The sequence below is a fragment of the Colletotrichum truncatum genome (genome assembly GCF_014235925.2).
Source record: "Colletotrichum truncatum strain CMES1059 chromosome Unknown Contig_0005, whole genome shotgun sequence".
Lineage (NCBI taxonomy): Eukaryota > Fungi > Ascomycota > Sordariomycetes > Glomerellales > Glomerellaceae > Colletotrichum > Colletotrichum truncatum.
The window spans coordinates 4,147,035-4,170,158 of record NW_027222402.1 but is presented as its reverse complement, the minus strand read 5'-3'; the positions used below and the strand labels follow the sequence as shown (position 1 = coordinate 4,170,158).

General features: G+C 53.1%; 6 protein-coding genes across 6 annotated transcripts, besides 1 other annotated feature; 2 read left to right on the top strand and 4 right to left on the bottom strand.

The window, feature by feature from the left end:
* Window positions 1–499: 499 nt before the first annotated feature.
* Window positions 500–2,330, bottom strand: CTRU02_209196 (NADPH oxidase; the record flags this gene model as incomplete). Its single annotated transcript, XM_036733565.1, has 3 exons — window positions 500–533; window positions 588–2,105; window positions 2,167–2,330. The coding sequence occupies 3 exons, from the start codon at window positions 2,328–2,330 to the stop codon at window positions 500–502; spliced, it is 1,716 nt and encodes a 571-aa protein (XP_036574715.1).
* Window positions 2,331–8,927: 6,597 nt separating this feature from the next.
* Window positions 8,928–9,922, bottom strand: CTRU02_209195 (ubiquitin-conjugating enzyme E2-16 kDa; the record flags this gene model as incomplete). Its single annotated transcript, XM_036733566.1, has 5 exons — window positions 8,928–9,067; window positions 9,119–9,302; window positions 9,438–9,467; window positions 9,593–9,638; window positions 9,879–9,922. The coding sequence occupies 5 exons, from the start codon at window positions 9,920–9,922 to the stop codon at window positions 8,928–8,930; spliced, it is 444 nt and encodes a 147-aa protein (XP_036574716.1).
* Window positions 9,923–12,595: 2,673 nt separating this feature from the next.
* CTRU02_209194 (glutaryl dehydrogenase) lies at window positions 12,596–13,983 on the top strand (the record flags this gene model as incomplete). The annotated part of the gene is made up of 3 exons (XM_036733567.1): window positions 12,596–12,806; window positions 12,856–13,881; window positions 13,937–13,983. 3 exons carry the CDS (start codon window positions 12,596–12,598, stop codon window positions 13,981–13,983), a joined length of 1,284 nt encoding a protein of 427 aa, XP_036574717.1.
* Window positions 13,984–14,512: 529 nt separating this feature from the next.
* Window positions 14,513–14,794: a sequence feature (Protein overlapping with rRNA (CTRU02_209193, KAL0936977.1) was converted to a misc_feature.).
* A 1,448-nt stretch (window positions 14,795–16,242) lies between these two features.
* Window positions 16,243–16,966, bottom strand: CTRU02_209192 (uncharacterized protein; the record flags this gene model as incomplete). The annotated part of the gene is made up of 2 exons (XM_036733568.1): window positions 16,243–16,627; window positions 16,716–16,966. 2 exons carry the CDS (start codon window positions 16,964–16,966, stop codon window positions 16,243–16,245), a joined length of 636 nt encoding a protein of 211 aa, XP_036574718.1.
* A 918-nt stretch (window positions 16,967–17,884) lies between these two features.
* On the top strand, window positions 17,885–18,371 carry CTRU02_209191 (Cytochrome c oxidase subunit 6B-like protein new16; the record flags this gene model as incomplete). The annotated part of the gene is made up of 2 exons (XM_036733570.1): window positions 17,885–18,121; window positions 18,201–18,371. 2 exons carry the CDS (start codon window positions 17,885–17,887, stop codon window positions 18,369–18,371), a joined length of 408 nt encoding a protein of 135 aa, XP_036574719.1.
* A 745-nt stretch (window positions 18,372–19,116) lies between these two features.
* CTRU02_209190 (phosphatidylinositol-4-phosphate 5-kinase its3) lies at window positions 19,117–22,229 on the bottom strand (the record flags this gene model as incomplete). Its single annotated transcript, XM_036733569.1, has 3 exons — window positions 19,117–19,911; window positions 19,962–20,934; window positions 20,983–22,229. The coding sequence occupies 3 exons, from the start codon at window positions 22,227–22,229 to the stop codon at window positions 19,117–19,119; spliced, it is 3,015 nt and encodes a 1,004-aa protein (XP_036574720.1).
* Between the last annotated feature and the right edge of the window lie 895 nt (window positions 22,230–23,124).

Here is a 23,124-nt window from a genome sequence, read left to right as displayed (position 1 = left end):
GAAAAGAACACCAGGTAATTCGCAAGAGCCTTGAGCCCTGCAACATCGATCAAAACTGTCTAAGTATACTGATGATGGCATCGCTAGGTACATGTAAATGTCGGTAGTAGTAATAGTATATCCACAGGGGTGCGGGGATGACGCCAAAGATTATCATCATCCACCGATGCAAAAAGTCCTCTCTCCCTCCCACAACCTTCTCCCCTCCTGGCAGGCACCGCTTCATTGTGCCTCGACCTCCCCCTCGGCGTGTCATGGTGCCGCTGCAACATCCATCACCACACCCGCCGACTTCTTGGTCCTGGCGTCCGGCGCACCCGCGATATGCATCCCAGTAGATCAGATTCCAAAGAAGTGGCGTCCGTAACATTCTATCCCGCCACACCTTGAGATGAGCAGAGACAGGACAGGACAGGTAGGCAACGATGCTGATATTGTTGACAAATAATATGATGCAAGAGGTAAAAGAAAAGAAATTGTTGCCTTGTGCCGACCTGGCTTAAAAGTTCTCCTTGCCCCAGACGAAAGAGAAGCTGTGTCATGTTAGCGGTGAAAGTGACATCGGACGAAGAGACAGAAGGACTTACCCAGGTTCACTGTACTTATTGCAGTAAATATGCAGCGCGCTACCCAATCCCTTGGGGCCACAGAAGAACACACCGGCCTCGGCGGGTGCGTGCAACTTGCGAATACCTCTGAAAATCATGTCCCAGTTGGGTCTGCCAAAGTTGGTGGGAGAGCGCAGACCGGTAATGGTATCCTTGTCGGCATTTGCGTCATTAATCATGATGTTCGTCGCGTCGTCTGCCTTGATCTTGGCCGTCAGGTAGGTATGGATCTCGATGCGGTTGTCAACGTCCTGAGCCTCGATGGCGAGAAGTAGAGAGCGGAACCACTCGAAGGAGCCGAAATCTCTGCAAATCCAGAAGAAGTAGACCTTGCTAAGGCGCGTCTTCTTCTGCGGGTAGTTCATGCGGTACCAGATGGACTTGAGGATAGAGGCGAAGGGCGTGACACCAATACCGGCACCGCAGAGAACGGAAACCTCGTACTTGAAGACGTCCTCAGAGGCCGAACCAAAGGGTCCGTCGACGTAGACACGGGGGAGGACACGGCGGAGGGCGGGGTCAACCTCGCTGTTGTCGCTGTTGACACCAACAACCTTGGAAGCGTCGTCCTTCTTACGGTCCCAATCGCAGCCGAGAGCCTGGGAGACACCACGGGTGAAGTCACCAACGACACGCATGTGGATGGAAATGTAGTCCTCCTCGGGGGCACTGGTAAGGGTGAAGGGGTGGTATTGCCACAGAGAGACGGCAGGGCAGCAGAAAAAGATGTACTGTCCGGCCTTGGTCTTGGTGTGCTCCTTCTTGATCTGGATTTCACAGACGTTGCTGGGGTGCTGGATGACCTTGGAGACATAGGTCTTGTGACGTCCACGAACCTCACGAGCAATACGCTCAGCAAGGTAGATGAAACCGCCGTACATCCAGTACTGCCAGAAGACACCGATGGCAGAAGTACCAATACTGACGCAGAAGGGCGCAAAGTCGGGCTGAATCATGCAGAAGGCACCGTGGAAGGACCAGAAGAAGAAGAAGATGATGAACATGTGGTGAGTATACCAGAATCGCTCGTAGTTGGCACGTCTCGGCTTCTCGATGGATGTCAAGACCATACCCATGAGGGCGATGAGCATGACATAACCAGTCCAGCCAGGGCCAGAGACGAAGTTGGCAAGGAGCCATCCGTAAATTCCGAGGTTGTTCTTGGCGGCGATCTGGGCAAAGTTGTTCCAGTGGGCAATGGTGTGAACCCACGAGAAGAAGACGATAGACCAAGCGGTGGTGATGTGGAAAGTGATGTTCTTGTCAAACTGAATGATACCATTGAGAGGAGTTTGACGGGCCAGAGAGATGAGCGTACGGCACACGGGGAACAGGATGAGTGCGACATCAACGTGGAGGACCAAGGCGGCGGAACGCGCAATGGTGAAGGTTGGGCCGAAAGTATCGCGAGATGTTTGCAAATTATCCTTGACGCCGTAGTGGACTGAGGCAAAGGCGAAGATGAGTGCGTGCAGGAGCAAGAAAACAAAGACGAAACTGTTCCATCGTTAGCATCTGTCTTCACATGGGGTTCGATGGTCAGTGGTTGGAGACGCACACTCTGCGGTAACCTTCGTTAATCATCCACCTGTCGAAGCGTTCTCTCATTGACAGGTCTTTTTGCTTCTCCTGGGTCATTTCTCCAGAGAGAAGCATGCGGGTAAGAGGGGTCCATCTAGAACGCTCCGAGGGCTTTTCAGAGCCCGCGCTGTAAAAATCCATGGTGGGCGGTTAATCCGGCTGTGGCTAGCCAGGCGAGTCGTGGGTCGATCCCGTTTTCGAGTTCCTTCTGATCCAAAATGTCCCAGGCAGTGGGTTGGTCTTCTTCTCGACTCTTTCTCGGATCCCCAAGCAACAACTCCTTCGGTTCCTTTTCGTCCTTTTCCCTCCTAGGTTCGGGCTTTGTCTAATGGCGAGTAGCTATCGATCGAGTTGCGAGTGTTCGCGGGTATATTCGGTACGCGGTAGCTTGTGATTCAGAGCCTGCTGAACGGGCCAAGAAAATAATGCATCTAAATGAAAGTATACGAAGAGAAGTTTGTTGATTCCAAGAGGCGCGCGAATCCAGAAAAGAGTGGAAATTTGGAGCCTGCAATCCGACAGTGCCTGGGTTAGCGACTAGAAGGCTTCGCGCACTAGGCGGGTGAGGGAGAGAAGAGAGGAATTGAGCTGGAAAGAGAGTGTGACAGCAGGTGGCGGAGAGGAGGATATAGCGTAGAAGAGAGTTTTTGGAAGAAACGAGGAATGGCGAGTCCGAGGGATGGCGCAGGGGAGTGCGGGAAACATAAAAAGAAGACGGGTTGTTGGGGAAGACGGCAGTCGACTTGCAGAAGCGAAGGCGTAGAAGTAGGTATCGCCAAGAGGACGGCGGTAAGGAAGAGAAAGACTCACCTGCACACAATGCCTGCACTCGGCGGCTGGCCAGTTCTTGGTATTCGAGGTCGTTGAGGAAATCGTGGAATTATTTTTCCCTACATGCAGTAGTGGAAGGGGTGTGCGAGATAGTAAAAGGAAGAGGGAGGAAAGGAGAGTCAAAAGAGCGTCCGGGAGGTGGGCGATCACAAGAAGATGAGGAGTGTGAGAGGTGTGAGAGGTGTGAGAGAGAGGTGGATGGGCTGAGCGGGGGGGAAAGGGGGGAGGGGTGAGAGACAAGGGGGTGGTGGGGTGCCCGCAGTATTCGGGAGAGGCAGTGGTGTTGCAGTTGTCAGTGGAAGTAGGAAGTAACAGTGGGTGATTCTTTCTGGCAGCAATTAATGGCAGGAAGGATGCATAGTAGTAGTGTTACTTAGTGAGCAAGGCAGTCGCACCCAGCAGTAACACAACCGGGAGCCACGTTATGTAGGAGAACCAGCAATGAGGAACAGGGCAGTGACAAGCCGAGGACGTAAGAGGCCTGCAACATTATGCCTACGGTGGCTCGAGGACCAGGTATCGTAGGGTACAGGCCTACCGCAGCGCCACGCAGCGCGCGACGTAGCGTAGGTGGATGGCAGTAGGGTGAAGAACCCCGGGGGTAGGGACTGGTTGTGAATGGGAACACAAGGGTGGGGGTGGGGTGAGCGAAGGGTGTGGTTTAGGAAAATAAGTGGAGATGGAGATGGTGAAGGGGGCACAACGATGATGATGAAGACTATGATGAAGAGGGCGAGGATACGATGTAACGAACGGTCTTAGCAAAGAACGGACCACTTAGCATGCTGCAGTATGAAGGGAACGGGCATGACATGCAGCCAACTGTTACTGTGTCGCGGGTGCTCCTACCGTCTATAGAACGTAGAGTGCAGACCTCATTGGGTTGGTTGGTGGGAAGGGACGGACGGACAGCGCACTCGCCAGAGGAAGAATGGCAAGAGCAGCAAAAAAAAAAAAAAAAAAAACGTCTGAGCATGGTCCCAGGGCAGGGATGCCAAGCACGAAGAGCCTCAGGGGCCAGACCAGATTACGCTTACATTTGTGGGTCTGGAGAGACTGTTGGCCAATGGAAGTCAATCCGTACCTGACGCCTTCCTTACTACAGTGAGAGCAGTTTGGCAAAAGGAATGGAAGGAATGAAGGAACAGAGAGAGACGGAGGCTTCCCGGTGATGTTGCCGTCGTCACTGCCGGTATGCACCTGCCGTGCATCTGTCGTGGCTGATTGTTCTATCCCTTTTTGGACTATAATTTTGAGGGTTCGGCGCAGTACCAAAAACGGCAGCAGCACACTAGATTACTTCAGGTAAGGGAAGCCTGCAGTTCTGATTGTGGGCAGGTTGTGGGGAGATTCAGCACCGAGATGGGCCCAACACCAGTCCAGCCCAGTAATAGGAACAAAACTCACTTGACCATCTCCAAGACTGACGACTGTCAAGGCTTGGCTTTACTCTTCTTTTTCATCCATCCCCTGAATACACAGGGCCTTTCTTAATACTACATTGCCAGGCTTCAGGCAGTCAGTCACACACCACGTCAACTCATGTTCCCCGTCCCACCACGAGCTGCGCTCCTATTGTGGGGCCTTCTACCCGTTCCTGGGACAAAAGGCCGTTGGACCGGGCTGGACGGCACCACACATCCACTAGCTAATATACGAGAGAAGCCTATTCGGACAGCCGCAGTCTGGGATCTGCCACTGCGACGCCCAATCGTTGCTGTTGCCTTTCGCCCTGTGTTCCACTTTCATCTTTGGAGTATCCGTACCTCTCGCCGCAACAACTGTTAATTAATTTTCAGCGAAGCCAAGTCTATGAATCTATCAAATCCTCGGCGCATTCCGAGAAACTCCCTCCACCTTCATCACAAGATGTGCGCAGTAAATCATTCTCCGATCACGTCGGTGTATTCGGATCGGTCAGTCTTGATCCTCAATGTACCAGCTCTTCCAAAGTTGACCAGGGCTCGCCGAATACGGGCAATATTTCCACCGGAAATTCCACAATCCCCTTTCACCTATTACAATTACATACACGACACGCGCCAAAGTCGCTATAATCCATCCACGCATCGCATTACAGATAGCCGGCTTCTCGGGCTCACCACTGCCGTTTACGCCTCGCCGCTGTTTGGGCCACGTTTGGAACAAGGCTGCTCTCTCGCTGCACAAGTGGGTAATGAGGCCATAATCCCCCGCGGCCCTACAACACCCCAAACCGCCCAGTTGCACATCGAGACACCCCAAGACCGAGCCAACTGCCAGTAAAGACCCTCCGTCACAGAGCAGTGCGCGTCCCGTGGCCAGTTCGCCCAGTTTCCTCCGCCAAAACCACGACCAAAACAGGACAAGGCCCAGATTCAGAATGCGTTACCTGCCCTTGGCGGGTGTCTCTTTGGTGGCCTCTAATTGGCCCAATATTGGATAACATGCACAAAGAGGGGCGTGTGTTTGGATTGGTCGCTTGAGCCCGCGTCGCAGACTGTTTCGCCAGGGGTGCTCTGACACAACTCAAGATTCGAATTTCACAAAAAGGGTGGGCTTCACTTTACTGTCACACTGTTCATGTTCACTGGTTGGTTAGGTTGGTTGGCGGTGTCGCTGCTTACTGTGATGACCGCCACTGGCACACCACTGAACAAACAGCACCCTCTGCTAATAAACTGCCCTGGGGTTGTAGCAGCACTACCCTAAACACACCCAACAACGGTCGCCATTTGGCTTTTCACCACCCGGGAAAGGCACTCGCTAGGCTCTCCTCTTCCCTGGCCTCCCCGGTCGACTCCCTCTCGTCTCACAAACGACGTCCTCGCTCTGCATCGCACACCACCCCGTTTCCAAGATACACTCCTTGCCTTGCCGCCTCCCGTCCGCCCTCCAACTGCCGCCCGGAATATTCTTAGAAATCTCATTGGCTGGGATTCCCTCGCCTCGTCTCGACTTGAACCTCCTCTCGCAGCTAGATTCCCATCGCCGCGCGGCTGATTGCCAAACCTCTGGCTCTGTCTCCCGTCCCATGTGTCACGGGTATGATCCCCCTCCAGCCATTGAACACCCTGGCGGAGATCATTCACAACCCACCCAGTCGACCTGGCAAAAGACGCAAGAATCAGTTCATATCTGAAGCTGTCCTTCCCCTTCTTTTCATCTGCCACCGCAGATCTTCCACGTTGAGTAGACTGTCATCGTGGTTCGCTCACCATGTAGTCACGCTTGCGCAGAGCTAATCCCTCGTTTTCCTTTTCTCAAACTCGTTAAGACATCTCCTTGAGGAAGGGGTAAAGATGCAAGCTTTGATTATGCCTGCTGACAAAACTGCCTATTGCTGCAAAGTGGTCGGCAAGTCCTGAACCGATGCCAGGGTCATCCCGATACATGCAAGTCAAACCGGTCTCTGCAAAACAAGCACCGCATAGCAAAATCTTATCCTCCAATCAGCCTTTTTGCGTAGTCCAAATGCGCGGAATCCGCTCAACCGCCTGCTGGCCCGTCCTCAAATGAGAGATGCAGGTCATCACGAACTCAACATCGGCGTTTGTCTCCCCTAGAAGATCCCCCACTAAACAAACTCACCGTCGTTTGGCTTCAACAACTTATTTGACACATAATCCTTTTACGTTTGAACGCCGGCATCTTGATTCAATTCATTTGCCGCCCCTTGGCAATAACCTTAGCAACCTTATCTCTTCCAGTCGTTCATCCTCATTACAGAGAACGCTTCGCCCGAACCCTCAGCCTGACTAAAGCGCTACAGCACGATCCTTGCCGTCTCTCTTCCTGACAGAAGCTGTTGCGCCCTCGACGGCGCCGCTCTTCTCCTTCACGCCTCTAGTCTCCCTACACGGCACAACCAGCCGGATCACGGCCTCTCCTCCAAACAAAATGGGTCTTCTTTCCAAACAGAAGCGCCGTCTTCTCCCGCCCGCACCAGCAGGGAACGAAATTTCCCGAAGTTCTAACAAGGCTATTCACCTGCAAACAGCCCGCACCCAAGTTTCAAAAAGGAAGAGGCATTAGCCCTACCAGCCCTCTCAAACGCTGCAAAATCTCCATCTCTCAGGCAGGGCACAGATTCCCGTCTCGTTACCGCAGCGTGCCGCCTCTCGCATCTACCGCCCATTTGAGTAACCACTTCTGGCCTTTCCAAACAGACCCACGTGCCTCGCAGAGCCTCACCGTCCGCTGCAACCACATCCAGCATGCCTTGCCTCGACTCGTGAACCTTTAACGTGTTTTCATTCCATCCCATCCTATTCGCGCTAGGAGCCGACTCTCTTTCCCTCCTCGGCTATCAAAGCATAAACGGCCATCCGCAGTATTTCCCACCATCTCTTGCTAGACCCTATCTCCGATCCCCTCACACGTTTCGTTTGGACTGATCTCTTAACCCTGCTCTCCATAAGTGACGATCCAAGCCACAGCAAGTCCACGGCTTCATCGCTAGAACACACCACTGTCGAGCCAGTATCCGGCCACGTCGCGGCAAAGGATTCCCTCACTCCGTGGCGGAGATACCCGATTCTGAGGATCCCAGTCGAGACGTGCTCTTTGAGTAAGGCAAGAGCATGATGCCAACCATTCGCCTCGAGATGCCCAACCACCGTCCCGATCTCCTTAGACGCCTAGTCCTTGTAGCATATCTCCCGCATCCCCTCTCGTTTTCATAAAGCCTCTAAGAACAGCAACAACAGCCACGTCCACGTCTCTTCTCTCTATTTCGCTTTGATGCTCCCCGGTAACAATCTCCGGATCTTCCTACCCCGGTTGGCCATGCCCTCGGAGCCGGCGGCCCAGATGATTCTTGGAACCGGACACGGATAGGTCCTTGAACTCCAGGTTTTATCATCGTCGTCCCGAGACACCTTAACCGGATGCCTGGAACAACGCAACGACACGGCCAGAGGGTGTAAACCACAAAAATCCAAATGAAGAAGGTGGGCTGGCCTTTCTTCTTTGATGGGGCCTTCTTTTTCTTCGTTTTTGGCACTTGAGGGGGAGGGGAAAAGATTGACCGGTGCAGCAATGCGTTTAGAGCCTTTGCGTATGCCTCAACTGTATGGGGTTGTTTGTTCGTTTGTTTTGTTCTTGTCTGGAACCTTTGAATCGGACTTTGATGATTCCGGCCAGCTGGATCGTGAGCAGGCCTTACTCGCCGCCTCGTCACTTTACTCCCTCTATGTGCCTTCAGGCTATCCATCTACCTTGATTGTGATCATCCTGAAAAAAAGAAAAGGGATAAAAAAGACAGAGAAAAAAAAAATCCTTTTTCCCCATTTCCACCTCCCATGTACACGCCATCCTTTCCACCACACCATCGGATGCCGAGACATGCCTCACCGCTTGGCATCATGTGCCCCGTGGAGCAAAAGAGTCCCGCGGAATAAGCATATCCGGGACATGTTAAACATTAAGCATAACTAGTCACTGTGTGCCCAGCACCTCTTCTGCATCGTTTTACAAAACACATCACTTGGGAATACGGAACACGGGACACGAACCCATGCAAGAGTGATGATGATTGCCCATCGTCTCTTGTCGGGCGTCAAAAAAAGTCATTTCAAGAATAAAACGCACAAAACGCACAAGTGGATGCAGTAGAAAACATGAAGCCTTGCCGTATGATAACCCGTACGTGGTACCTGTGCTGCTAACTGTCTGATCGGTCTGTCTTCTATCCACACCGCTCCGCGCAACCTCTCTCGGAGAAGGCCCTTCTGCTGCCGTCGTCGTCGTAATTGATGCAGACAGTAGAGATACACCTTCCTTCTTTGTGCTGGTGAAACGAAAGAGATGCCAAACCGCAACGCAGAGCAATGAACATGACCTAATCGTACGCCAGAGCTGTCGCAGAGAGAGAGGAAAGCCGTCGCCCGTCATACTCGTTCAACCCCAAAATGTTCTAGCATCCGTCTAAATGGCGTACTTGCGAGTCCACTCGCGGGCGGTGGCCTCGTATCTGGCACGGTCCGTCTTGTAGACGTGTGCGATCTCAGGGACGAGCGGGTCGTCAGGGTTGGGATCCGTCAGCATTGAGCAGATGGAGAGAAGGACTGTTGTGGTCAGCAGGACGAAAATGCAACAATGGGGGTGAGATGACATACCCTTGGAGATGGTCAACGCCGGGCTCCATTGGTCACGCAGGATATCTAAGCAGATGCTGCCGTTGGAGTTGATGTTGGGGTGGTAGATGCGAGTAGTGAAGTTGACCTTGGGGGGCTTGAAGGGGTAGTCGGTAGGGAAGTGGATCGCAAGGAAGAAGACGCCGCCGGAGTAGGGAGAGTCACCCTGTGTCTGTTAGTATATCGTTCCATGTCGGGTTGTTTTTTTTTGAGACTTGATATTGAACGCAGACACGTGTGTGGCAAGGCTGCCGCGGTGTCCGCATCCAACAAAGGCATCAGGTGAGGGAGAGAAACTTACGGGGCCCATAATCGTCGCCTGCCAGTGGAACTGTGAATCTCATGTCAGTAAAATGTCCTCCGTGTCCGCCAAATATGCAGCGTGAAGCCATCATTTCGGACTTGGCTGAGTCATGATGCAAAGGCATCATGGCGGTTATCGGGGTGCCGACGTACCAGGTCCTCGCCGACAGGGCCGGCAGAGCAGGAAGAGGGCGGGTCACTGTGAAGAGGACGTCAGCATTTTTGTTTCTTGATAAAAATGAGGCTTCGAGTGTATATTGTCGCCGCCGTCGCCGTGGGCATCGTTCATCGGCCGAGATTTGATTGAAAAGTTGAGGGCATCCTCGCTGAAGAAGACCCCGCTCTCCGATGGCCCCACCTGACGTCTCGGGCTGCGACAAAACGCTGGGACGGCGACGGCGGTCGGCTTGGGAATAGACGTAGAAGAAAACGGACGTACCGGCCGAGGTCAGTGAGCTCCTTGTTAATGCGCTTAAGGGCCATTTTGAATGTGTTGTGTGTGGTTGTGGGGGTATCTAGAAAAGATGGTTTGGTCGCAGGAGCGCGAATGCTCTGTGGTGTGTCTGTTGTTGTGTGAGGGGCAAAAGTCAGCGAAAGCGGTCGGCGGTAGTAGTGGGCTTTTTTTGGATTTGCGGATGCGGGTGCAGTCGACAAGGGAAGGAGGGAAATGGGTCACTGGTTGCTGTTGCTGCTTTTTTATGGCTCCCTTTTTTTGCTACTACTGGTTTTTGGTCTGCTTTGGTGGAAATGGCGGAAGGAGTAAGGGGGAGAAATAAAAAAAGAATTAAGAAAAGTAGAAAGGCAGTTCGATGTAGAAATAAAAACGCAGGCAGAGCGTACAGAGAAAGACAGAGAGAGGGAGAGAGAGAGAACAAAGAAGAGGAGGGACAGCCTCGTTAATCCTTCCGCCTTGTGTGGTTTTGGAGGGGTTTCGTAGAGGCGAGAGAACAGCCAGTGAAACGACCAAAAAGGAGCAGATGGAATATCGTAGCAAGAGCGATAGTAGTAGTTGTAGAAGCAGGAGTAGCGGAAGCAGCAGCAGCGAGCCCAAAAGTAGGAGGTGTGTGATATTTTAGATGTGATGATGATGATGAGGATGGCGGTGATGATTGCAAATCATGTATTTTGGTTTCGCGGTTGCATGCGTACCTTTTGGACAGCGGAAGAATGGGTTTTTTATCCTTCGTTGAGACTTGACAATGAAGAAAGAAACAACTTTTTTTTTCTCTAAAAATGATCGGTCGGTTCGTCGCCGGTCGGAAGTAGTACCGTATCGTGCCGAAGGAAGGTCGTGGAGAATTCGATTCGCTACGTACGTTCCCGTTACAGGTTGATGTCGAGATTGGTGCTGGGTGGAGGGAAGGAAAGAGAGGAGAAAGTCACAGCCAGGCCTGCGAAAAATGACGGGAAGGGGTCACTCAGTGAGTTTGTGTGGTGGGTGGTGGGTGCGCTCCTCCCACTTTCGCCCACCAGTCAGTTGGAGGGGAAGGGGGGCGTCCGTCCGTTCCCCCCTCCTTTGTGCCCGTGGAAAGAGGGAAGGAGGGGTTGGGCAGGCAGACGGCGAGAGCCACTGAGGCATCAGCAGCCAGTGGCCAGTAGACAGCTGCAACAACAGCAACAGCGGCAACAGCAGCCAACAGGAGGAGCAGCCACTCGCTGAGCCACGAAAAGACGACACACACACATGTACACCAACAGCCCTATCTGCCTATGATTCATTCTATGGGTATTGGTGCCTCGTCTCTTTTTTTCTTCTTTTTCTCTCTTGTACCTTTCGCCAACCGCTGCCCAGTTAGCGTCATGCAAACCAAACAAACTGTGGGCTTCCCGCTGTGCACTCTGCAGCTTGGTTGGCTTATGACGGCACCACCGCCCAGAAGAGTCGTGTGCGCTCTCTGTTTCGGAGCATCTGCTAGGTGGTGCATGTGGGTTCGCCCCACTAGAATGAGAACCTGAATGGAACATCTGCACCGCCACATTTTCTCCCAAAGGTACTTAGGTCACTAACAGATGGCAACTCGATTGCTGCGTCAGAATTGGTAATCCCTCCAAGTTACTCAGCTTCAGCTCAGCCTCACCTCAGGCTTGTGTAAGTCTACCATATGCTTCCCTGGTCTTCCACCACTTGACTGGGCCTCTGATTGCATCCATCTCCTCAGGCATTACAGCCTACAATCTTCAGCAAGTCCCAGTTGCAGATGCAGATGGTAGATTAATGAGCCGCTGCCACTGCAAGCGCAGTAAAACCGACCTTTTTGATCCTCCGGCCCGACGAGCTATGCAACAAGGGCCTTCCCACCCCCTGAAAGCCTCAGTTACCGTGGCCTGACACCACTCGCTAGGTCTGACGACGTTCCATGCCCCAGCAAATAAGACACCAAAACCAGCTCACAAACCGAGGATGGCGTGGCATAAACCCTTATGCTTGAGCTGCAAGTGAGGTTATTCTTTTGCCAAGACACCTTCTCAAGACAGCATCTCTGCATCTGCCATCCCATCGCCAGCCAGACAATGACGTCCAGCTGTCTCCTCTCGGACCGAGTTCAATACATGCCTCTGCCACCAGATTTCCCCTAATGCCACATGTACCTGGCCCTCAATGCACACCGAGCATCCCAACCCGGGTCTGAACTCTCTACCGGCTGCTGCCGAACACTGGGCCATCGCCAAAAGGCATCTCCCTGCCATGTTTCAAAACACCCCCAACACCACTCCTGCTTCGGCTCCTTCCATCGTTTGCCAGTTGTCCTGATCTTCCATGGTGCAGATTGTGGCTGTGCTTCCTAAAGAGCCTCATCCCACAGTACCGGCACGATGGGGGATCTATTACTCAGATTGCAGTCACCATGCCCGGATTAATCACAGATATGCAGGCACTGTCACCGAAACTGGCACTACTACCTTGTGAAAGCTTCGCTGCGACGGTAGAGCCGCGACGACGTCATTCGCCGACACCGGGCTGTTACATAATCATTAACCACTGAACATCAGCCAATGAGAGTATGCCCTTTTTGTGCCTCGGATGCTGCTCGGGACGGTTACCGGCGGGGCAATTGCCTTGAGGCCGGCAGTTGAACGGCAATAATTCGTATCATGAACTCTTGGAGATTCTCGTCCAGAACATCGTGAGGACGAATCAATTGATAAATTCCCGAAATGTTCCGACCAGCACTGAGGACATGCGCAAGGCAATGCGTCTCGAGACGCGCCATTCCCGCTGCGAGGACCTTCGCATCGTCGGCGAGCGGCCCCGTCTTTGACTGGGAGGATCCTCTAAACTCCAAGAACCTCCTGACCGAGGAGGAGCTCGCCATCTCAGAAACAGCTGAGCGGTACTGCCAAGAGCGTATGGCGCCGCGCGTACTTCGTATGTCCTATAGCTTCCGTTCCCGCGGCTTCATCTAACTGTAATAAAGAGGCCTACCGAGACGAGAACTACGACAAGAAGATACTCGAAGAAATGGGTGAGCTGGGACTCCTTGGTGCGACGATCGAAGGATATGGCTGCGCAGGCGTCTCGACTGTTGCTGGAGGACTCATCACCAAGGCGGTAGAGAGAGTAGACAGCGGCTATCGCTCGGGCATGTCCGTTCAGTCGTCCCTCGTCATGGGCGGCATCGCCGAGTTCGGTACGGAGGAGCAAAAGGAGAAATACCTGCCTGGTATGGCACAAGGTAAACTCCTGGGCGCATTCGGTCTCACCGAGCCCAACCACGGCAGCGACCCGGGGTCGATGGAGACGACGGCCAAACCGCATCCGACCAAAACCGGCTACTACTCGCTCTCCGGAGCTAAGACGTGGATCACAAACTCCCCGATCGCCGACGTGCTGATGGTATGGGCGAAGCTGCAGGATACGGGCAAAATCCGCGGCTTCCTCGTTGAGCGCTCCCAGTGCCCACCGGGGACCCTTGAGACCCCCGCCATCAAGAACAAGAACGGCCTGCGAGCGTCGATCACGGGTATGATCCAGCTCGACGACTGCCCCGTCCCGGAAGCCAACATGTTCCCCACGGTCGAGGGTCTGCGCGGGCCCTTCTCCTGCCTCAACAGCGCCCGCTACGGCATTTCTCTCGGCGTCATCGGCGCATTAGAGGACTGCCTCGCGCGTGCGAGGACGTACGCCCTCGAGCGCAAGCAGTTCAAGAATAACCCGCTGGCAAAGTACCAGCTCGTCCAGAAGAAGCTCGCTGACGCTGCGACGGACGCCGCGTTTGGTACAGTCGCCGCCATTCAGGTCGGTCGCCTCAAGGACGAGGGCAAGGCGACGCCAGAGATGATTAGCATGATCAAGCGCCAAAATTGCGACCGCGCGTTGCACAACGCGCGCGTGCTTCAGGAGATCTTTGGCGGCAACGCCGTCAGCGACGAGTACGGTATTGGGCGGCACGTGGCCAACTTGTTCGTGACGCAGACGTACGAGGGACAGAGCGATATCCACAGTGAGTGATCCCTGACAACATGTACAGATAACGATCTTCTGACACTAATGAACAGGTCTAATTCTCGGCCGCGCCATCACGGGCATCCAGGCATTTGTATAAGCACGCTGCGTGGACGGCCTAGGACATTTTGATAGTATGCCGGATGACAGTCACGGCTCAACTAAATATACTGAAGAAAAATAACGATGTTTACAGATGGGTCCAGTTCCAACCATCATGTTATTTGTATGTGACTGCAATGATTATTTATAAATATCCCTAGACACTAGAAGCAAAAGACTAGGTCCATCCAGGATTCGAACCTGGGCTTACGGAAGGAACTGATGGTGAAATCAGAATCCGACGTCCTAACCAACTAGACTAATAGACCGGGGTAAGCTAGGTACTTGCTAGTGAGGTGCAGCGGCGAAGCTATTCATGTGGGCCGTTCCACCTTGATACTAGTCCAAGCCGGCCGACTGATTCGAAAGGTATGGAACACACAAAGCTAATTTAGACAAGCACATGGTATTTTTGTAACGTCTAAATTCGTGTTATGTCGTAGTCCTAGATTCTGTATTGTATAAGGGGTCGGACCGATCTTGAACTGAATCAGGTAGCACAATATTGCAACATTAAACCTTCCTTCTTATACACTTACCCATCCTGCAATAAGCACATACGACCATACCCACTGGAAAACTCGGGATCCCGTCCGCTCTCCCATAGATAAGCCAGTGAGGGCCGGATTAGTAGTTGGGTCGGTGACGACCAGCGAATACCTGGTGTTGTATGTTTTGTATTTTTTGATGAATGGTGTTTTTTTTTTTTTTTTCTTTTGCAGTATAGGAGGAAGCTTGGTGCAGTGTGGAACTCCTTTGCGCAACTTACCTACTTTTGATCTGGAAGAGCGACCGGATGCCCGCCCCATGGCCTTCGATCTATGCCCAACTCTTGGGACAGTTCGGTCGATATGGCCGGCAGTCCAGATGTCCGTTGAACACCTACCTAGCACCTGCGATTTGTCAGTAGAGGCTATCTAGTATGGCCGGATGACCTGTGCAGAGGGAAGGAGAAGATGACATTTGGTGATGGCTACGTTGGTGATCTTACGGTCACTTGCGTAAGGTACTAATGAACCAGAATGTAAGGGTTGTATCGGTGGCCACGATTGTGTGGATTGTGATACTACCATTGTGGTTGCTACGATTTAATTTCCATAACACACAGCCGTCGAACTTGTTTTATGACCAGAAATTCAGAAGTCCGTAGACTGCTCAAGTCGGCATAAACAATCACATGTGAGTTTCATTCCTCTAAGCTGTTGAAAAGAACCACAATCTGGAGTCTGGTTGAGTATGGTTGAAGGACATTCAACAAATAAATAAATAATGACCTTAAAGGCTACAACCAGCCTATTAATCAGTCCAGAAACAACAGTGCTGGTCAATTCGGTCAGGCAGAGGCTACAGAGGTACCTATGTTAGAGAGTAAGAAGACGAGGCATAAATGGCTCAGTATTACAGGCTCAGGATAATCCAGCGCAGCAACGTCAAGGTTATCTGGTTTTATTCTTCTTTAAACTGTGTAGTTTAACCTAGTGGATAACAAAGGTTACATGACCCTAGTTTGACATTCGGAAGGGCTTTTCCGAGTTTGGTGATTTATTTCGGTTCAGATTGGGGCAAAATGCAGGAATACCTCGAAAGATTCCAAGTCCCAATTAGCATCGAGGTTGACTTGTGGCCATCACGAATCAGGCAGTCGATCAAACACCCGCTTTGTGACAGAAACCATCAGTTCTCAAGGGCGTTCAGCATTTCAGTGGCATGTGATAATGCTGGGAGGATTGGCACGTTTTCACGGTGTCTCCCGATCAGATCAGAAAGGTAAAGAAAATGGCAATAGGCTCCAGATATGTCGACAACTACAAACCTCTATCTAACCAGGAAGAAAGAAACCAACACGTGTGAAGCTTCATAATTGCAAGTCCCACCCTGTCCAATCCACCATCGATCCCCTCTCAATGGATCAAAGTGCCCAAAACGAATGCCAGCAACCAGCTGTGGCAATTACTAGGGCCGGTAGAAAGCTTTGTCAACCTTACCTCTTGCAAAAGTGATCTCTCGCCGTAGAGAAAGTAGTGTTACGGCCCGGGCCAGGATCGAAACGTACATCAAAGTCAGAAAGCAAAAACACGCAATCCTTTCTTCGGACCACACTCCCGTCGTGCAAGTTGAACTGCCAAACGATCTGTCTATTATACCAGCACAGCGCAGACCACAATGCCGAATAAACCAGTATCGATACTCATACATGCCAAAAACGCCAGACAATGCCATACCCCAGCCTTGCGGCCACCGTCCTTCCCACTGCAAATCACGAATCCCTCCTCTCGATGCCAACCATCTCATATCCGGCCTCGCCGTCCCTCCCCCTTCCCCTCCCCCTGCCTCTAGAGAACCCAACACCCTCCTCCTCATCCGCGGCAGCACCGTTCTGCTGAGCCTCGGGCGCATTCGCCGTGCTTGCGCTTGCAGCATGCCCGCCGAACGAGATGGGCTTGAGCTCGCGGTACCTCGAACCCCAGATGGCGAGTGCAACGCAGATGGCGGCGCTCGTCGCCATCGTGCCCCACCACATGGTGTTCCTGGGCACGCGGCCAGTGTAGACACTCGAGATGACGAGGTGCAGACCGTGCAACGTCAGCGCGAAGTCGGGTACAAGTTTCGAACGGCTAATGAGGATGATGATTGCGACGGCCCTGTTTTTGTCAGTCTTTTGTCAGGCAAACCACAACGGGCAAAAACAACATCAATAGCAAATAAAACCGCGAGGCTGGAGTCACTCACATGCAGAACCCCCCATCCAGAACCCACACAAACGCGGACAGCCACCCCTGCGTCGTATCTCCCCGTACGGCCTCCCATCCAAAGACCAAGTCCAGCGTGAAGCCTGTGCCGGCGACGAGCGCGGTGAAAAGCATCAGCACCAGCGCCGCGGCGTAGTACAGGCCTTGCAGTGCAGCGATTTGCGAGGCGATGCGTAGAGGGGGCAGGTCGGCGAGGGCGCCTGGCCGGGGCGGCTTGCGACGGCGGGGCATTGCCACGGCGCTGCGGTCCTCGTCGCTTGGGGCTGTTGTTGTCTATACCACCGGCGTCGGCGGTAGCAACGGGAAGCAATTCAAACTTTCGATTTCGGCGTTATTTGGAGTCGAGTCGAACAGGGGTAGTATGCTTGTGGCCAAGAGTAAGAAGGAAAAGAAAAGAGTCGATTCAGCTGCGAAATGGTACGGCTTCCCTTTCCCAGGGATAGAGAAATAAGGTCGGGGGGGTTTAAGATACGCTGCGCTTGTCCGAATCTCGCTACCGGGGTCGCATGTAAAGCTCGTGCTCGTTTCCCTCTTTTTCGGCAATAAAACGAAATCCTTGTTCTTACAATCTTGAACGGGAGGTAGTAGAAGAGCCGTAGACTTGGAAAGGAAAAAGGAAAACAAAATACTTTGGGGAAAAAAAAGGGTCGTAACTTCGTTCGCGAGATTGCTTGTATCGTCTTGTCAGAAAACACAACGTCAGAAAGATGGGCGCAGCGGACGGACACCGAAAGGTTACGCCACACAAAGTCGGAGCTTTCTGGCGACCGTAGCAGGAACCCAAAACGGGAGCTCCTGCCACGTCAAATGTAACTGCGTAGGCTCCAGCCACAAATGAAATGACGCTAGGCATGAAATGGACAAGGCTGAGGCTGCAGTGCCGCGGAAGCTGCGGGACCCATGTCAACGCCTGCCAAAGTAGCTCTCACCGCCCTGGGATTCTGCCCCTCCATCATTTCTCGAACCGCAGCTTCATGCGCCGGCGTCATCCGTCATTTTCAAGATTTACCATCTCGACTGCCATCGATACCACGTAAGACCGGACGTCTCCATACCGCAACAACCCAAATCGAAAGTACTCTGTAAAACCTCGCGACAGCTGCCCGTATCGATCGACCCGAGTCGACCATCAACCCCAGACGAAACAAAATGGGCCTATTTTCAGCATTCCAAAAGTCGGATGAGGACCGTCGCGCGGAGGAAGTGCGCAGCGGAGCCCGTGCCCCGGACCGTAGCGAGCGCCGCAAGTGCTGGGAAGCCCGCGACGCCTACTTTGGCTGCCTGGACCGCAATGCCATTACCGACGCCCTCAAGGACGACGGCAAGGCGCGCAAGGCGTGCCCCAAGGAGAATGCCGACTTTGAGAGGGATTGCGCTGCTGCTTGGGTATGTTTCTGCTGCAATTCGGCATGTACCAGACGATGTGATGCGATGGGCCGCAAAGAAAAAAGCTGACACTTTGCAGGTGAAATACTTCAAGCAATGGCGCGTAGCAGACATCCAGAAGAAGGAGCGTATAGCCCAGCTTGAAGCCGAGAACGCTATCAAGATGGACGTTACCACGACCTTCGCCGACAATTCCAAGGGCACCAGCAAGGCCGATCTCCAAGACATGCTTGCGTCGAGACGCAATTAGACACTTCGACAGCCGACCGTGTCGCTCCGGGACCACAACTCCAACTTGATGTCGAATCTCCCATGTACAACAACAAACACTCACACGCTATAGATACACAACCCGGAGGAGTGGACACGTCTGTAATATAATGTATTCATGAACACAAAAAAAGTTTGTTGCTCTTGGCGTATCTTGTCCCGATAGGGGGATCTGTTTGTATACACCAAGCTGGAGCACTCTCAAATGAGAACCAACTCTTCTATTTTGCTACCTGGACGAAACCCAACCCGAACAAAGTGGGAGGAAACCGCCTCTTAATACCGCTCTAGCCCACGAATCTTTCCTTTCCCACCCTTCCCTCATCCTGAAGTCATCACTGTTAATGATTTTTACGTGATGACCTGTATGTATGACTTTGTATCGGAAAACAAGAGAAAAAATATGATGAAGGAAAAAGAAAAAGACAAGGGGAAAAAAAAGAGAAAAAGAGAAGCATGCTTAATGCAATGGTGGTATCATCCATGTGAGAAAACACTAGTAAAAAGCTCTGTGGCTCATCTCGGCTTCCTGTTGCCTTCGGTCGCTGTGAGACCTCCTTGAACGAGCTTTCAAAAATTGTCATAGACCCGTTTGATGCAATTGTGATTTGTCGATCCGTCCTCCTGCCTCCGCTGCTTCTTCGTCCCCTATATTCCATTTACTGCTCCGTATTCGTAGAAACGATGCGTATGCCGCGACTCCTCTTCCGCAGGAGGATAGCGCCCTACGCAAGTCCCACACGGAATTGGCTCTCACCGTTTGCCTCCTTGGGTAGCGGCGGAAGGTCCTTGTTGAGGGAGTCCTTGCTGAGGCGGGACTTGAGTTTTAGCGAGTCCTCGCGGCTCATCGTAGAGCCATTGGGTAGCGCTCCGTAACCGCTATCCTGGCTCTCAGGCTTGAGGTGGTGCCCTTTGGGAGGCGTTGGCGGTGCATACTCCCGAAGGCCTGCAAACCTACGCTCCATGCTCGTCTTGGCCGGGGTGGCAGGTCGGTAGTCGTCCGAGTGACGGCTTCGACCACCAACTGATGAGGCCTCTGCTGCTTCTTCAACCACTGGCAGGATAGGAGCTCCCTGGCCTCCCGACTCTCGGCGCTCTCCCGATTTGGTAGTCAGCACCATATCCGGCACATTAGCCTCCGATGCCCCTTGTCTTTCAGTCCGGCGGGCCTCTTGGGTGGCTCGCTCGACAGTTTCGCGGGCTTCCGGCGACCTTTGACCATCTGGCGGAGTGGGCGGAGGTTGGTAGTTGGGCATCGGCGGGATGTTGTTAGCCGTCGATCTTCGCCGTAAACTTGAGCTCCAGCTGGCGACACGTTGACGTTCGGCAGCAGCTGCGGCCTCAATTTGCTCCTGGTCCCTCCGCTGTGCCTCCCGCCGTGCCTCCTCGGGGGACATGGTAATACCCTCGACGAAGTTGTAAAAACGGTCGCCATACTGCTCAGGGGGCAGTGCCGAGATCTGTGTCCTGTCGCTGGTAAGACCCTTCCAGAAGTGCTCAATCTTTTTGATCATTCCGTACTGCAGAGTGTTAGCAATGACAAATCGGCAAACGCGAGAGCTCAACTTACGTGAGTCAGGCAGTCAATGACACCCAAATAATAGATCTCTTCGGCGGGGGAGTTGTCCTCGTGCGTTGCCTGGAAGCCGCCATCATCCTGGTTGAAAATGTAGCCAGATCGGCTGTGGCCCTCGTCAAGCTCATTAGGCATCTGCGTTGCCGTTTCGCCCATCGGCACAGGTCGCTCATGGCGTATCATCTGCCTCAGTTCTCTAGCCTTGCGAGCGTTCTCCAACTTGGACGGCGTCCGGAGGAGCACCGACGGAGGCTCACCATCCTCCTGACTGTTATCACCGCCAGGGCTAAAGACCTGAAGGGTTTTGCCACGAAGGTTCTCCTCATTGCCCCGGTTGAGGTCGTGAATACCAATCAAAAGAGAGTAGTCCATGATCTGAAGCTTCTTCATCAAAACCACGTCCTTCTGAAGTTGTTCCAAAAACAGCTTCTTCTTCTGAATGCCTAGTTCGAGATGGCGCTGTCTGCGCAGCCAATTCAGATCCTTAAGAGTCGCTCGAGGGTTCTTCTCCAGGTCGTCTTCCCTATAGTCGCGACCGATCGTGGAACCCTTCAAGTCGAATGTCGTGTGGATATCGCGATGCGGGGGGAAAAGGTTGTTCATTACGACAAAGTGGATCTTTTTCCCGTACGGCATCTTTACTCTGTGCAGACCATAAAACTGCGAGAGCAGCGTGTTCGGATTCTCGGTAACATGGTGATAGTAATCCTTGAGGATCTTGCGCAGAAACTTATGCTCGGCGTGGTGGATTGTCTTGATGATGTACTTGTAGTCTCTGGAGAAGTAGAAGAAACTGCCGCTCTTTCCAGGAGACCCGAGCTCCGACAAGATGTACTTGCCCGTCAACGACATCAAGTAGTCGGCGGGATCGAGACGGAATCGATTGCGCAGATGTCGGAATACCCACGGCGCATAATCCTTAAATTTGAAGTCGTACTTTGCCGAGGGCACTAACTCATTACCGGCACTGAGAATGTTAGCATATTTGGTGGGTATTTCAGAGAACATGACTTACATATCAAACGTCGACTTCTGCTTCGCATCAAAATCGGCATCCGTGAGCGGACGGTCCAGCTTAGCGTTTGTTCTGGACACAGATACACGGATACCCGTCAACATGTTGTAGGCGGTGACCCAGTTGGCATGGTGCTCGTCGACCTTGGTTCCAACCAGTACCCTGTCATCGTCCTCCTCTTCTCTCCTCTTCCTTTTGCTGGCGCGCTTTTGCCGGTAGTGCTCGGCCCAGCGCAAGGCATCTTCGTCGGGAACAACCTCGTCACGTGGGTTATCGGATTGCATAGATCGGGTGTCCCTGCGCACCAAGTTGAGCGACGCTCTACGCACTCGTTGCGTCGTACTCGTGTGGGATGTGGGAGAGAAACGACCGCTTGAAAAGGCGGCATCGGAGCCGTCTTTGGAGCCCCGATTGGACTGAGGGCCTGGAACCTCTAGCGTGTTTCGGTGCTTGAGGCCGCCATTTGGCGGTTGTAGGCCGGTCGAGGTAGACGCATTGGGGGTTGCGCCAGCAGATTGGTACAACGGCGGGGAAGAGTACCGATGCGGCGATTGAGGGCTTTTATGAGCATTCGGGTCGGGGGATAGCGAGGTGGTGCTGAGAGCCGGTGCTGGCGTCGTCGAACCGTTCGCGTTACTTTGAGAGGGTATCGCAGGCGGTGCATAGTTGGGGCTGCTGCCATTTGTCTTCACTGTATGATCAATCGATCCGGGCGCGGGTGACGCGATTGAGGCCGGCGTCAGGTATGCATCCGTCGGACTCGAATGGTCTGTATCGGAGTTGGGTTTCCTCACTACCTTGATAGGAGGCGGCGGTGCCGTCCTGTCGGGCATAGCTACGGTGCGTCCATTTTGCAACGGGTGCTTATAGTTTCTGTGGTCGTTGTAGTGGCTGTTTTGATAGCCGTTGCGGGAGTCGTGGTCGGGATAGTCTGCAAATTCTGGGCTTCCTCCGGCCCCTGCGGAGCCGTTGGGCAGTGAGCTCATGCTAGTCGGCCTCGTCCCATTCATCTGAGTAGGGATGGAATCAGAGACGTCGGAGGCGTGAGTTGACGAGGTTGAGCTCTCGTCGAAGCTGTCATGGAGGTTGTTTGAGCGCGACGGGCGGAGGGGTAGGGAGTGGGTGAGCCCATTAATTGGGTGGTGCTTGTGACCAGACAGCTCGAGGGTGTTGTTTGGGTCGAGATCCAAGATGTCTGAGTTTGGCGAGTAAATGGGGGAGTTCTCGCGGGTGAGATACGTGGGCATGGTCGATCGGGCCGGGGTTCGAGACGCTCGGGAGGGTTAGACGAGGAAGGAAAATGGGGGTGGATGTGACGGGGGTTGGTGACAACAGCTATTCTGAGCGGTGCCGTTTTTGTTGTGTCAATTCGTCCGTCCCCTGGTCCGTCGTCTAGGGTGTACGAGAGGAGGTGAGGAGATCAAGTTAAGAAAAATAATGGTGTCCCCAGTTCGTTCGTTTGCAGATAGACGGACAGCAGAGCAATGATAAAAAGCTGAGTGAGGCCTCAGCACATGCTTCGGAGATTGAATACAACGGAGGGGAAAAAAAATCAAATAAAGGAAGCGGCCGTTCGGTTCGTATCGTTCGTCGTCTGGGTATTGTGGTCGCTGAGTTGCAAAGGGAGATTGCGGCGCCCGTATCGTGCTTCGGTTCGATTGCGAGGAAGAGAGACAAATGCAGAGTCGGAGATTAGGGATGGGGGATGGAAAGTTGCTCTTGACTACGGCGTCGTCGTGGCCTTGAGTGAGAGAAGAGAAGCAGCAGCGATGGGGGAGACGGAGCGGATTGAAAGTCGAAACGGAGGAGGATAGTTCAATGGATCGAGCATGTCTCTGCGGCGACGTAACGCATGACTTCCGGAGGAAAATGGGTGTGTTTGTTGGGTGGTGATGGATGGTGGTTAGTGGTGGTGGTGGTTTAGGTAGATGGGAAGGAAAAGCTGGGGGATGGAGGTTTTGACAATTGAGAGAGAGCGCGTTGCGTTGCGTGGGTTACGAGAGACACCGGGGGGCCAAGGTACAGGGGCAGGGTACGCTGAGAGACAGGAACAGGACCTGGTACGTCCACTGAGGAGATGAACACGAACCACTAAGAGCCACTGAAGACCCGACGTGGGCACTTACTTGATGGGGGGTAGAA